The sequence below is a fragment of the Molossus molossus genome, unplaced genomic scaffold (genome assembly GCF_014108415.1).
Source record: "Molossus molossus isolate mMolMol1 unplaced genomic scaffold, mMolMol1.p scaffold_m16_p_9, whole genome shotgun sequence".
NCBI classification, from domain to species: Eukaryota; Metazoa; Chordata; class Mammalia; order Chiroptera; family Molossidae; genus Molossus; species Molossus molossus.
The window spans coordinates 78,366,283-78,382,414 of NW_023425403.1; the positions used below are offsets into that span (position 1 = coordinate 78,366,283).

The 16,132-nt window shown below is 34.7% G+C and overlaps 1 protein-coding gene across 11 annotated transcripts in view; it reads right to left on the bottom strand.

The window, feature by feature from the left end:
• The window catches only part of TDRD3 (tudor domain containing 3), a 179,558-nt gene that overhangs the window by 111,402 nt on the left and 52,024 nt on the right, over positions 1–16,132 (bottom strand). For 7 of the 11 annotated variants that reach the window (XM_036249876.1, XM_036249875.1, XM_036249872.1 and 4 more), the window contains 3 exons: positions 12,151–12,235; positions 9,385–9,616; positions 6,503–6,568 (listed from right to left, as the gene is read on the bottom strand). In XM_036249876.1, the coding sequence (XP_036105769.1) occupies positions 6,503–6,568; positions 9,385–9,426 (108 nt within the window). In that variant the 5' untranslated portion in view covers positions 9,427–9,616; positions 12,151–12,235. The remainder of the gene's footprint in view (positions 1–6,502; positions 6,569–9,384; positions 9,617–12,150; positions 12,236–16,132) is intronic. The other 4 variants (XM_036249881.1, XM_036249880.1, XM_036249879.1 and 1 more) reach the window with 2 other exon arrangements.

Here is a 16,132-nt window from a genome sequence, read left to right on the forward strand (position 1 = left end):
AGACTAGTCCCAAATCCTGATCTCAAATTTGTCAAGTGATATTCATATACAACAAATAAGTTGAAATATAAAAAAAATAAAAAGTGAACAGTAATAAAAGAAATTTCTGAATCATGAATATGGTGATATATTTATCGAAAGATCTAAAAGTATACCTTAGAAAATTTTAAAACAGGATACCACGTATGCTTGGTAATTTAGAAATAGACACCATAATCATGGCTCGGTTTTCCCAAACTTGAAATCGCCTGTAAGAAGCATCAATTTGTGCATCAAAGTGACTGCACAGCACATGATCTCTTGCACTCAATCATTCAGAGTAATCACAGCAAATGCAATACAAGGAAAACGTTGTGGGACTCCTACTCCACGATAACACTTCCCTAGTGTGTCATTTGCCTATTTCCACATCCTTGTCCTTTACTTTTTTTAGCTTTTGTTCTCTGGGAGAATTTTTTAAAAAGAAAAAAAAAAAAAATATATATATATATATACACATATATATATATATATAGTAAACAGTTTGTTTCCAATGATCAGAAGAGTATCTATACAATATATACTATTTTGTGAAGTAATTTAAAACTCCACACTGGTCCTATTAATAATTACCAATAAGCACTTGTAAATAAAGCATAGTAAAATTGGGCTCTCCGTGATCCACTGTTCTGAAAACCACGTTTAATTTTAAAAACTCACTAAAAGAAACACTGGTAAATTGTATTATTAAGGTACTGCAGCAACAAGTCTAAAATATGAAATGAAGCAATTTCGTTGAAATTAAAACAATTTTTTTTAATTGTTTTTCTTTTTAAAAACATCTTTCTAGACAGGGTGTGAATTTTAAGGCAGTAAGGCCATCTTGTGGTTGATGTCGGTATTGCTGGAGCTTTGAGAGGGTCACTTCCATTTGGGAAAAAATAGATCTTGAATCAGTTTCACATTTAAAAAAGCATATATAACCTGTCCGTCCTAGAATTTACATGAAAAATAAATAAGTAAACACAGAACTGAAAGCTTCTCCTGTTAGGGCTCCACAGTAATGCATAAGGTCACCACATAGCTGGACTGGGTAACAAAGTATCTACGTTAACTTACATTTTATAATCGATTTCTGCACCTTGGTTTGAAAATTAAAACTATGAAAATAACATAGTTTTACATACAGCATACAGCAAAATACAAATTTTAAAGGAGAGTGTGAAATATTTTAAACAGTTAAAAAGGAATTATAGTTTTCTTTTGTGTCATGACTTTTTCCACGGTTTTTAGCTAACAAATTACCATGTTCTAGAACCTTCTAGTATCTGAGAAATGCAAAGCTTGTCCTGAAAAGCTCAGAAAAGGTGGCTTCCCCACCACACATCCCTCCACTCTCACAATCGTTTTGGCCTAAAAACCAGGTATGAACGGCCCGTGGGAACACCTCTCGGGCCTGGATCCTAAGGAAAGGCCACCTTCCCACTCTCGCCACTTTTTAAATGTGTCTGAAAACTCTGCATCACGGTTATGGAGAAAATACAGGAACTGCAAAATAATGTTGAGACGTGAATGAGAAGAAAAAGAACCTGAGCAAAACTATATTAATAATAAAGTTACTTGATCTTTTTGCTATTCTACTTTCTCCCAAATGAATCGGTGATAGTAGCAATTACTAAAACCAATTTCAAACTCCAGACAACCCTGCCCTTCTGAAGACCCCAGACTGGCCTTAGAACAGGTGCAATTCAGTGTGTCCACGACTGTCTTCCCCTAACTATAGACCTACAATGTTTCTCACCTCATCACAGATCAGCTCTCCCTTCTTCCTTCCCACTCCCAAATTTCCAAACGCTGAAAATGGTGTTATCTAAGTTTTATTAATTATAACAAAAACAACACACACTATGTGAGCATTTATTTTTGGCCACTCAGGAGAGGAAGTTTCAAGACTCCTCTCTACACAGCTTTAATCTTCCTCCAAGGAGAATCACACTCTCTCCTGGAGATTCTCCAGCACTTTGTACTGACCCTAAGGCCTAATGAGCAAGTTTCCAAAGGAGCTGGAAGACACTTGGCTGAGGTCCTTCTAGAGGTACCACGCGGACCACTGGCGGTAGCGAGCGCCTAAGACAGCCTCTTTCTGTTCTTGCTTCTTAAGTATTTGCTCCTTAAATATTGGGGCGAATGCTCTCAAATCCTCACATTTTCCTTTGGTTTTCTCTCTCTTAAAAATGGTAATATCACTGGCAGCATGGGAACTTAGCTGAAATAGTCGGAGCGGGGCTTCTGGCTCGCTTTCATTCCATTACACTCAGATGAACTTAAGTCAAGTAACAGTCACTGAATTCCCTTGGATATCTGTCGGTAACAAGACACCCGACGGAGGTAATGAGGGTGTATGCATCCTTAGATCTGCAGGACAAGAACAGCACCCTGAATTACTCAGAGTCCTCAAACCTTGCCGTGTGCAGTGCATGGCGCGGAGTGTGTTGTTCTGCAGTGCCATAAGGGAGACGACGTTTGAATGATAGGAAAATGAAAATCTAGCAAGATTAAATAACTTGCCTGATGTCACAAAAACTACCAAGCAGGAGAATCAGGACTTACGCCCAGCCCAATGATGCTAAAATCTGTACTTTTCCAGTATTCTACCAGACCCTGTCATTTTATCCCCCTCTCCACACACTATCGGAAACACATCGATCGTGCCTCTGCTTCCTAAGACAAATAGTCTGTCCCACATCTAAGTTTTCTGTCTACATTAGTTTTTGGAAAGTTCGTTTCCAGTATGATCTATTTGGAAGATCACTAGGTAACCCAGCTCATTCAATCATTCATTCTTTTTCAATCTAAAAAGAAAACCAGAAAATAATATTATGTTATACCAAAATCTGACATGTTTAAGGAGTAGGCAGATTACTTATTCAAATACTGAGCTTACTAAATGTTTCTCTATATCTTATCCACAGGTTAAAACAAATTTATTTCATTTTTTAATTTAAAATGTATTTTAAACAAGAGTTACAATATACATAATTTAGTGACTGAAGCCATGTCTTTATAATAATTCTGTCACCATTAACATAGCAAAATACTGGTTAGTAAGCATTCCAGTAAAGGCACAAATAAAGCAGTTTTGCTACATTAGTCTTATTTTACAAAGAAGCACAAATAATCCAATTAATATAAAAATATATTCCTTAAACATTTACTTTGGCCTAAAATGGTTATATTTTTACATACTGTATGAAGTTTTAACTGAGAACAAATAAAATGAGCAATCTTTGTGAATCAGCTTCTAAAATTTCTATAAAAATTATTTTCAAAACATCTTCACTAATATTGTGAAGAAGTATACGCGGTGTTAGAAGTAGGTAGTGAAAAGAAAAATATAATCAAAGAGGAAGAGCAGCAGGAGGTTATCCAACCCAATTTGTTTCATGTGCAAAGGGCTTATTTTATAGCTTCTCATTTTATGTATAAAGTCACTTAGCATTAAGAATATTTTAAAGGATAAAATGTACACAAAAGTTCTATATTCAAAGATTTTAAGATTTTTTTTTATTGTTAGTAGCTAAATTCAAAGAAAACCCTGAAAGGACACTTTGTAAAAGTTTTTAAAGGAAGATTTGCGCTGAGAAAGCGGAGTATGCAGAGTGAAGTCTCACCTTCACCATCCCCGTGAGCTCAGAGCACAAGTGGGTTCTCAGAATCCCAAAAGACACATAAAGAGAAAATGGAAAACAAAAAATCTAGAAACCTTCAAACTTTTCTGGAATAAGCTAGTGTAGTGATAGGCAGACACTGCTTTGATAGTCGTTACTCTTCCTGTAGGGAAGTTCGCACTCATCAGACTTGTCCAAGATTGCTGCCTAATCTTGGTTCCATGACTCGGCAGTTTTCTAAGTATGCTTCCCATACTTAGGAAAGAGCAGACTCAACATCCCATGGAAACTTGTTCAGAAATACACATTTTCAGGCTCTATCCCATTTCAAGTGAATGAGAAAACAGGAGTGGGGTGTGGGTAGGAGAGGGCTGGCAATCTGTATTTTGCCAAGCCTCAGGGTGACTCTGGTGTACAATGAAGTCTGAGAGCTACTACCACAACCAAAAAAAGAAATGTAAAGACACTAGAGAAGACTCTGAGAACAATTCAGTTTAAGGAAAAGCTTGAAACTGAATAAACAAAGGGATAAGGTACATGGTTTTAGCGATAAGAAACCTGCGGCAGTGACCTTTACAAGTCTTCAAGTATATGAAGAATTATCCCCAAGGGAAGGTACCCAGGCGTTCTCCATTTCCCCCCGATGGGTGATATGGACATTCTGAACTTTAAAGTTACAGCAGAAGAAATTTAAATTAAAATATAATCAAAATTTGCTGACACAAAATATTGTTAAACATTAAAATGAATTGCTAAAGAGTTTCTCGAACCTTTTCTCTGAGTATCTGCCTCAAAAACTGGAGTAGGTTGGAAACTCTTATGGTTCTGAACAAACACCGTGGTTGAGTAGTACTACTCAGCCAGTCAAAAGGATGAAATACTGCCATTTTTTACCACGTGGATGGACTTGGAGAATATTATGCTAAACAAAATAAGTCAGTCAGAAAAAGCTAAGAACCATATGATTTCACTGATATGTGGGATAGAAAACCTAAACTCATAGACAAAAACAACAGTATCGTGGCTACCAGAGGGAAGGGAACTGGGGGGTAGTAAAGGGTAAAGGGGGCCAAATACATGGTGACTGGAATGATTTTATTTTAGGTGGTGGGCACACGATGTAATATACAGATCACGTATCAGAGAATATCACATAGGTTTCAAGTGTATAGGTATACTTGAAACCTATATGATATTATTACCCATGTCATACCAATAAGTTTAATTTAAAAAAAAGAAGTTTGGCCTGGCCAGTGTGGTTCAGTGGACTGAGCATCATCCCATGGACTGAGGGGTCCTGGTTCCATTCCAGGTCAGGGCACATGCCCGGGTTATGGGCTCAATCCCTAGTAGGGGGCGTGCAGGAGGCAGCTGATAAATATTTCTTTCTCACATTGATGTTTCTATCTCTCTCTCCCTTCCTCTCTCTAAAAAGATCAATAAAAACATATTTAAAAAAAAGAAATTTGGCCCAGCAAAAAAATAAATACCATCTACTGCATAAATAAATATTTAGAAATGTGAAAAATATATTGTTACATAATAGACCTTGCAAATTACGTAAATTTAAAATATCTGAGGTGCAATAACTATTTTATATCTGAGTGTTAAAGAAAGAATACAGCCTGGCCAGTGTGGTTCAGTGGATTGAGTGTCAGCCCATGGACTGAGAGGTCCTGGTTCGATTCCCAGTCAGGGCACATGCTCTGTTGTGGGCTCGATCCTCAGTAGGGGACATGCAGGAGGCAGCCGATTGATGTTTCTCTCCCACGTTGATGTTTCTATCTCTCTCCCTTTCTCTCTCTCTAAAAAATCAATAAAAACATTTTAAAAAATAAAAATAAGAATATGTATTCAAACAGAAAGCATACACATTGAAAATACTTATTTAAATTAAGAATAATAATTTAATAGTTCAAAAAGTGACCAATAGCACAAAGACCAATAGCATATGACCAAAATGCACATAGAAAATTCTTGGATCACACATTTACATGCCTTTTCAAATAAGAAGAAGAAATCAAACAGAAATGAGTAAGAAGTAAAAGGCTGAATTAATTGGCATTTAAAAACTGTATCCTTGTATTTTAAAAAGATCACTGAAGCCCTGGCTGGTTTGGTTCAGTGGTTAGAGCATTGGCCTGTGGTCCAGAGAGACCTGGGTTCAGTTCCCACTAAGGGCACGTACCTCGGTTGCAGTTTGGCCCCGGCCACAGCCCCGGCTGGGGTCGTGCAGGAGGTAGCCACTCAATGTGTCTCTTTCACGTCAATGTTTCTCTCTCTCTCTTCCTCTCTCTCCCTCCCACTCTACCTGAACAAAAATGGAAAAATGTCCTCAGGTGAGGATAAAATAAATAAATAAAATAAAATAAAATAATCACTGAAAAAATTATAACATAAATATATATATTTATGCATATGTAAAATGCACAATGATAGAAACAACCAAATGCATGGCTTTGACAAATTAGTCCTAATATTCTCTTATACTCATATACTTTTATATTAATAAGTTCACTAAATAAACATAACAGGTAACTAAACTAAAAAGGTGTGAAAAGGTCCTTTTCCTGAGCTCTGATAATCTCTAGTAAGTCTCATGCAAAAACATGCCATAATTATAATTCTTAAAAGAAAAGTATTTTTAAAATGTTAAAAGTGACAAAAAGTTTGAAAGTTTAAGTCCTAACAGTTTTCTCTGTGTACAGGAAATCACTGTAATGATGACTGCGACCCACTTACCTCCAAAATATTTTGCAGTTGCAGTTTCTACTGACAAACATAATTCCAGTAATTTAGTGAATGTTCATATTTATTGCAGTTAGCATAATTTAGGAAGTTAACTTTTTTTTTACCTTTTCTACTTTTCCACCATTGATGTCACTGGGGAGGAACTTCTTGCCAATTGTTCTCAAGTCTGTCTAAAATAAAAATATTATTATTAAAATATAATTATAAAGAAAAGTAAATCTAAATCTGATCTCAATCACAAACAACAAATGAAATTACTTAAGGTTTGTGGAGAAAAAATGTAAATAAATGTCTTTCAGCTGATTATGAGATCTACATATGTAATCAATCTTTTCAAACATCACAATTTCATACATGTTATCTGAAATGTATCAGTAGGTTGAACATTAATATACAAATAGCCTTAATTCTAGTCCTATGCAGAGACATGAAAACACATTGTTCTATAGGCTAAAACATAACAAAGCTATATAACATACAAGTATGCCAGGGAACAATTCCACAGTAACAGCAAGCAGTTATAGTTAAGACTTTCTCCATAGTAAAGATTAATTTAATTTGCTTAAACAAATTATAAAAACTGAAGTTGATAAACAAATAACTAACTGCATGAAAATGCAGAAATACATTACTCAGCAAACCAAAAAGCAAAGCATAAAAAGGGAAAACTTAAGGAAGGCCCATCGTAAAGTTATCACATTTCTGACATAAAAACAGAACTTCAACTACACAGTCTACATAAACAGCAGACCTTTTAAGGATTTTTGTCTTTAGGAAGTAAAAACTAAAGGAATGGCAAGAAATTTGTTTAGAGGAAAACTGTCAATACTCATGAAAAAGGCCTGATTATTTTTTATCTTTTTTTTCTTTTTATCCTCACCAGAGGACATTTTTTTGCATTTATCTTCAGATAGAACAGGAGGGAAAGAGGGAGGAAGAGAGAGAAACACATCGAGTGGTTGCCACCCATACGACCCCAACCGGGGCTGGGGACAAACTGCAACAGAGCTACGTGCCCTTAGCGGGAACCAAACCCAGGACTCTCTGGTCCGTGGGACGACACTCAAACTACTGAGCCAAACCAGCCAGGGCAAAGGCCTGATTATTTAAGCTATTATCTTGATGACTGAGAGCTTAAGGTTAGATTAATAAATTTCTATAGTTTTGCTATTCTTTAAAATGTAGAAAACAGTAGCTCTTCATCTCCTTAAGAGCAAAATAAAAGAAAATAGACTTAGAGTGTCTTTAATTACATAAATTATAAGGGAGAAATTTATGTTAGACCTAAGGAGAAAATACTAGATCATTAAAATTACTATAATGAATACATAGAAGTAGGACAGTCTTATCTGTCTATCATTAAACACCTATAATAACAGAATATTCTCTTAATGAAATATCCATTGTGGTCAGCTTAAGAAAGAAGTATATGTTATACAGTCCGCACAGATCTTTCCAGTCTTTTACTACCATGGTTGTTATCAGGCTAAAAGGAGACAATGTATAGTTCCCACTATAATACAGGGATCAATCTTAAACTAAAACTCACCTAATGGAACTGTCAGGCACACTAAGCCCCAAATTCAAACATGTATGAAACAATGCATTGGACATGTCTTTTTTGCACCCTCCATCCAATGACTGAGTGAAAGAATCACAAGCCATACTTCAAATCACACACAGCCTTTTCACTTTGAAAATACTGAGCAACATAAGGAACAAATACTTTCCTACACTATCTTTCCCTATATGAGGATTATTTTGAAGATTAAATGTTAATGCAAGTGAAGCACTTGGCATAATGACTTAAAAGAGTGAGCATTTAATTAATGTTAACTATCATGTTTATTTCAGTGAATATAAAACATGTACATTTTATCATCTGAAAATGTATAACCATTAAGTCAATAATACAACTAACAGTTCATAAAAGCATAGGCATTATTTTGAAGTCACTCAAAGGCTGAAATATTTAAATATATATGAGAAACAGAATATATACACATTTCATGATACACCATGGTCCCTCATTTCTGGTTTTCATCAATAATTATGAAGTAAACCAAATGAAAATGAGGCATCAATATAAATTAGAAACGAGCATTAGACTAAAATTCTAAACTATGATTCACTGCAAACTGTAATTAACCAATATGATCTTGGACACTGTCACCAATACTCCAAGTCCAGCTCATTTATTCCTGTGTAAAATGGAGTGTTGGGTGGGGAAGAATCACCAACTCTATCTCACAAAGTTATTGTCAGGCTTAAAGGAGACAATGTATTCAAAGTCTACATAACTTTTAAAGTACTATACATGCATATAATTAATGTAATTTCATTGTTTTTTAGCAAAATGAAAATGACCTACAAAATCTTTAAACATCCTAAATTCAAAGTCAATTCATAGTACAAACAAAAACAATTTTATGATCCAGATGCCATTATACAGAATCACTAGGTCACATAGCTCAAAAAATACACTTATATTGAACATAAAAAATTATGTAGAAGAAATATTTAGCTTTTAAATACAGATTCATGTGTGCACACACACAAAAGATTCCTATTTATTCAAGTTAAGTCCAAGTGAATGCTTATTTGGCAAGCCATTTAATATTATACAAAATCTTAAAAAATATATATGTTTTAAATTTTTACTAATACATAGTATTCAGTAATTTAGGACTGGGCTAGCACTTAATTTTTTTTTTTAATATTTGAAACCAAAACTACATGGCTGGATTTCAATGTCATTTCTTAAAATCCTTACTCCCCAACCTACAAAGTAAAAAATTAAGAACCCTCTTTTTTAACATAAAAATCTGCACAGAAAATAGTTACGCAGCAGCTCTGAGGCTACTCTCTCTCATAAAGTTAGCCCTAGACTGGCATCTGGGAGCTCTGCACTTGAACCATTTCCTAACTAAAAATGTGGTTCATTGCCTAGACTATGTGTATAAACATTGTGATTTATGGTGAATACCTGCTTTTTTTGAGGAGAGGGGAGTCTAGAACTTGGTTTCATGTTAGGTGGAGTACCTTCATGAGCAGTCCATTATAAACCTTGGGTACTAGTGTCTAACAGACTTCACTAGGCAGAAACACTGGACACATCTTATTGCACTGTCCATTGCTGGTTAAAAGAACAAGCTCAGCAGTTGGTTAGAATATTGTCCCAATACACCAAGGTTGTGGGTTTGATCCCTGATCAGGGCCTATACAAGAAACAACCAGTGAATGCAAAAATAAGTGGAAAACAAATCAATGTTTCTCTCTCTCTCAAATCAATTTTTTTTTAGATTGTTTTAAAAAAGGAACCAGCTCAATATGTCCCCAACATGAGAAAGAGAAGATAAAAAAATTTATGCATAAATTAGTATCCCCATATGTAATAAGTTATATATAATAAGAATCATTAATGCAAGTCTTTCTCAACTAGTAATCAACAATCACTCAAAAGTTGAAAAAAAATAATTCAACAGAAATACTGTAAATGCCTGTTGTATTTAAAGAGATAAACTTGGAAAGTACATTATTTGGTGTACCTTCATCTTGATTAAAAATTGGGGTTTTTTTCCCCCTGTTAAATGGTATGATAACTTAGGTTGGATTGCTTGATTATATCTTTCAGAGAAAATTATAAAGACTAATTAATTCATTAAAATAATGGTCATCGTCCAGCCAGTGTGGCTCAATGGTTGAGTGTTGACCCCATGCACCAAGAGGTCACCAGTTTGATTCACAGTCAGGGCACATGCCCAGGTTGTGGGCCGGATCCTCGTTGGGGGGGCATGCAGGAGGCAGCCAATTGATGTTCTCTCTCATTGATGTTTCTCTCTCTTTCCCTCTCATGTCCTCTTTCTCTAAAACCAATAAAGGGAAAAACAAAAAAACATTTAAAAATAATGGTCATCATGCACTTCTCATGTGCATAGGACAAATACTTTATCTTGATCTGTTTCATTTAAAGTTTCATACCTAATTATAAATTGCTATTTACTTAAGTATATAAATAAGAAAAATAAAGAAGAGCAAAAGATTGTCACATCTCTTTCCTATCATCTTTAGGATTTTTTTAAATAAACAAAAAAATAGAGTTCTTTTTTTCTTTTATTGATTTTTTTATAGAGAGAGGAAGAGAGAGATAGAAACATCGATGAGCGAGAACATCAACTGGCCACCTCCTGCATGCCCCCCACTGGGGATCAGGCCCACAACCTGGGCATGTGCCCTGACCTGGAATCGAACGGGCGACCTCTTGGTGCATGGGTTGATGCTCAACCACTGAGCACCAGCAGCCAGGCTTTACAACATTTTTTAAAAGTAGAATTCACTAATTTGGGTGCAAGTCAAAGAAAGTTAAAATGTCCAGGGAGAATTTCCATTTGTGGTCACAGACAGCCTGCATACTTCCTAACTACTGCTTACCTTAAAAGAATGTCATAGTCCTTTGTTTGTTAAAAAGTTATTTAGCTCAGAAACAATAAAAAGATCTCATTAGTCTTATTGATAAAATTCAAAAAAGCTGAATAAATTAGATTTAAAACTAATTTTATCTGTTTAAATCCAAGTTCTTTTATATAAATATAAATTTAAGTGATTTGAGCCCTGGCCGGTTTGGCTCAGCGGTTAGAGCGTCGGCCTGCGGTCCGGAGAGACCCGGGTTCGGTTCCCGCTAAGGGCACGTACCTCGGTTGCAGTTTGTCCCCGGCCCTGGTTGGTTGTGCGGGTGGCAGCCACTCGATGTGTCCCTTCACGTCGATGTTTCTCTCTCTCTCCCTTCCTCTCTCTCTCCCTCCCACTCTATCTGTACAAAAAAATGGAAAATATCCTCAGGTGAGGATAAAAACAAACAAACAAACAAACAAAAAAAATTTAAGTGATTTGAAAAAAAAAATTATATGCAGTTATACATACTGAATTTATTATATTTCAAATGTTATCAGTTGCTGCCATTTCTGCTGTTATAACTATTTTGCAGTAATATGATAACTATGTCAGACAATAATTCTCTTATGAACTTAATTGATTATGTATCATAATATATAAATTTGAGTAATAAATTGTTATGGTAAAGTCAATATAAAAATTCCCACTAGGATAACTGCATGATTGAAAAAATTTGTTAACATATCTATATTTAAAATAATTTTTATAACTCTTCAAAAAAATCCAGGAGTCAATTCCAATTGTGGAAAAGATACAGCTATTTGATGGGTGGAGGGAGAAAAATAGGAAAGAAATTCATATCAAAACATTAACTTCTTATTTTACTCTCTGTGTTTTATGAAGTCTTCTATAATATATATTACTTTTATCAACAGGAAAAGTTATTTTGAAATAATAAATACAACTGTCAAAAAGCTATAACCTAACTAGTATTTCTATGTTAATTATTAAATGGCAATTTATTTTAATGAATATGATCAAATTTTACTGCTACTATACAGATAATGTAAATGTTATAAAATTCTATAACTGAACACTGGGTTAAAAAAAGAAGTTTTATAATTGCATTTTTTCCTATTTCATTGGATTCTGTATAATAGATATTAAAAAGATATCTATTTCTAGTAATGTGCTGATATGAGATTACCAAATTCAATAAACATCACTATAACTTAAAATAGACAATAAAAATAAAAGATGTATTTATTATTCCATATTACTTATAAAATCCAGTTTATTCTATGAAACATTTTTCATGAATATAGTTTCCAGAGTAAAAAGGTTAATAAACAGAACCTACATTGAGAGCAATCAGGATGACGTCATTTATATTGACTTTGTCGGGAGAACTTGTGCAAGCTTCAATGCCTTCATCTGAAAGATACCTGTTAAAATAAAATTAATGGTTTAATATTTTCTAAAATCAAAATTAACCAAAATTATTTTTTTAAGCCAACACACGATTTTGTTCTCTAGTATGAAATACTTTACAAATATCAGGAAAAGAGCTCTGGACATTCCCTGTTTACTATGCCTGATAGAACCGAATGGACGGTGCCTATTTTTCCTCTCTTGTATCCTTAAAGGAATATTGTGTTAATACAATTAAATGTCAATATTCTTAAGGAATGTATAAGCTACACTTCACTATAATACAGATATAATATCTGACTTAAATATTTGGAAATATAGTAAACTCTTGGAGATTGAGATTGCTATAAAAATAGAACTAGAAACAACACTGTTTCAATTTAGTCCAACAGAAATGTCCTCTGTGCTACTTTCTCATATTATTTTCTCAAGTTCCTTTCTTTGCCATAATGTTCCCAGAATCCTTCAACTACTGACCCCAAGTGGCACAAAAATAGCAACTTTTTACCTTATATCTTTTACCTTTCCTCTTTCTTTTCAGTTTTTTATTCATTGTCATATTGCCCCTTGTTCTTTTATCCAGTCCAAACTAACCATACATCTATCGCCGACAATCATTAATTCAAGATTACTGAGTCTGAGGGAGGAGGGATCATTTCTACACATTCATTTATGCCCAACATGACCATTTTGAAATTCTTTGACAAATCCTACAATTCAGATTTCATCCCCCAAAAAGTCCACCTATACAAATGCCAATTAGCATCTGACATGTTTTGCAATCAGTATCAACTCCTTCAACCAAAGGGCTAGTGCTAGTCTTTCTCCATTAAAAAGATACAGGAGTACTCTCTGCCAGCTAACTCGGGCTCATTCCTGATGGCCAGCAATTCAACCCCAACATTAACTGATTTAAGACACTTGTCAGTATAAATTCTAATTGCAGACAGCAACCAAAGGGCATGTGCCTTTAGGAAACACAGATAAATGACTTCACTAAAGTAAAAGAGCAAGTGTAAAGAAATGTAAATGGAAGAGCTACAAGAACAACAAGAGATTAAAGCTGATAAACCTATGGACAAGATCAAGGAGATAAAGTCTAGAAAGTATAGATATAAGACAGAGCAAGAAAATTAGATACTAAATTTAAGACCACAAAGCAGTGCTAAACTACAATGATAAATTAAGGAAAGTAGTTAAGTAAATGACAGACAAAAAAAACAAAACAGAAGGGTTAAGTATGTAGATGAGTCTGTAAAAATAAATGAATGGGAGGCAGTTACAGCAGAACGTTAAGTGACCATGGAACACAAATGTTTGCAGTCAGCATAGATGGTTCAACTACTACTTTAATTCAAATGACTAAGTTAATGTCCTTATTATCCTGTTAATTTTTCACTATTCATAGCCATTGACTGTCACTAATGATCTTATAAATTAAGGTTTACAAATATTAATTAAGCCCTTATTTATGTGAAAAATATTATGTGATTCAGTAATAAAATTAATAAAATGATGAAAATTAAACCCCTGCCTTCAAGGAATTCAGTCGCATTCATATACAGCATAATACAATACATAAACACCTATCATTCAAGGCCAAATCAATTATAAACAAAATGTTAAAGGGTCTCAAATTGGCTAGGGTTGGGAAAGAGTACATCAAAGGAAATAGTATGAGCAAAAACATAGAAGTAAAAAAGTGTGAAACACATTCTGGAGGTAATAAGCTGGAACATTCTGGCTCGGAAATGAGGAAGAAATAAGACACAGGTATAGGTTGAGATCAATTTTAGAAAGCGACAGTACATAGTGGAATATGGGTGATATTAAATGCTGATTGAGTAATTACAAAAATAAAACCAAAATTCCTACAAAATGGGGAAATAATATGAAATAATTAATAAAATACTTCTTTTCTAGAAAGGCAACTCTTTAGCATTATAAGATTATAGGATGTCATGGAATAGATCCTTAAAAATAACCAAAGTTCACTTCTTCAATTTTACAGATGACTAAAAGGCCCAAAGTTGTCAAACTTGCCCCAAATCACAAACTGCAGTGATGCAGAGTTAAAACAAGAATGCCTCCTGACTCTCTACACACATCAGTTTCCTAACCAACTAGACACTTCAACACACAAGCACTGCAAGGCAATCTCAGTGAGCTCCAAAATATATTAAAGAAAAATCGATTTTAAAAGATCAAAGAACACTAATCATTAGAATTCAAAAATTGTTATAGCAATAAAAATACCAATCCCTACAAACTATAAAAAGGGAAAGTCTATCTAAAAGAATTCTAAAGGCAACAGCCTTAAGGGGTAGAAGAAAATCTGAAATCCATGCACAAGTCCAACATCATGTGATTTCTTTCCAATAATGCCTGTAAAATGCCTCTTAAATATAACAAATTCTAAAATGCAGCTCAGTCTCAATTTGCAAGTTTTACAAGTCTCCTTGACTCATTCTTCATATTTTAGAGAGAAAAAAAAATCAAAGAACTTGAGCCTTACTCTGTAATAATCAAGAAACAGAAGACTCATTCACAGCACTCCCAGAAACATCTGGGTGATCTTTCTGTATATACTAGACCATTTTCACAGAAGGACTAAATCTAAATTAACCATGTTTGGGATTTGCAAATTAATCATATTTTTAATAAACACTTAAAACTCCCAATATTATCAATGAATAAAACAAGTGACAAAAGTAAGTCAAATGCTCAAATTGGCTTTAAGACGCACCACAGTAATGCAGAACTGAAAGAATAAAACAACACAACATTCACAGCCTTAATGTGGTCATTGAGACAGAAAGGAACTGAGCACAGGAGCAGGCGTGCCTGATCTGATCCCTGGACACATCTCTCTGCACAGTGGACCTCGAGGTAGGATAATTATAATCTGTTCCCATGTTCCATTTTTGAGCTTGTAAAACTCAAGGGCATGGACCCTAAAGAAGAAACAAATTGTCCTGGCAGGTTTGGCTCAGCAGTTAGAGTGTCGGCACTCAGACCAGAGAGTCCTGTGTTCGGTTCCCACTAAGGGCACATACCTCCACTGCAGTTTGTCCTCGGCCCCGGATGGGGTCGTGTGGGTGGCAACCAGTCGATGTGTCTCTCTCACATCGATGTTTCTCTTTCTCTCTTTGCCGCTCTCTCCCTCCCTCTCTATCAGAAGATAAATGCAAAAATGTCCTCAAGTGAGGATTTAAAAAAAAAGGAAAAGAAAAAATGAACCCCAAGAGGGCTCTTGCTTACTAAAACAGCCAGCAAAAGCACAAGTTTTTTTCATCTCTAGTGAAGATTTTGAAAAATTAACATTATAAAACCACTCTTTACTATTATGAACTAAAAATATATCAGAATAATTTATTGACAAGCAGGGTAATAAAGAACTAAATTTCTATATGATACAGAATAGACTAACATTTCTCACTAATTTTACCTTCAAAAAATGCCATTTAAAATCACAATTTAATATGTGCTCAAAGTTTTAAAGTAAGATTTTAGGAAGTGCTTTCTTTTTCATAAATAAATGTTAAAATTCTGTCTTACTCAGAATCACTAAATTTGAAATACTAAGCAATTCTTTTTACATCAGAAGTAAACGGTTTAAAATTAGCCCAACCAGTGTCGCTTGGTGGATTGAGTGTTGCCCCATGGATGGAGAGGTCCCGGTTGGATTCCTGGTCAGGGCACATGCCCAGGTTGCAGGCTTGATCCCCGGTGGGGGGCATGCAGGAGGCAGTTGATCAATGTCATCGATGTTTCTGTCTCTCTCTCCCTTCCTCTTTCTCGCTAAGTCAATAAAAACATATTTTTTTAAAGTTTTTTTCCTTTATTAATCTTAAAGAGAAAGTAAGTGAGAGGGAGAGAGAAACAGAAACATCAACAAGAGAGAACATCGA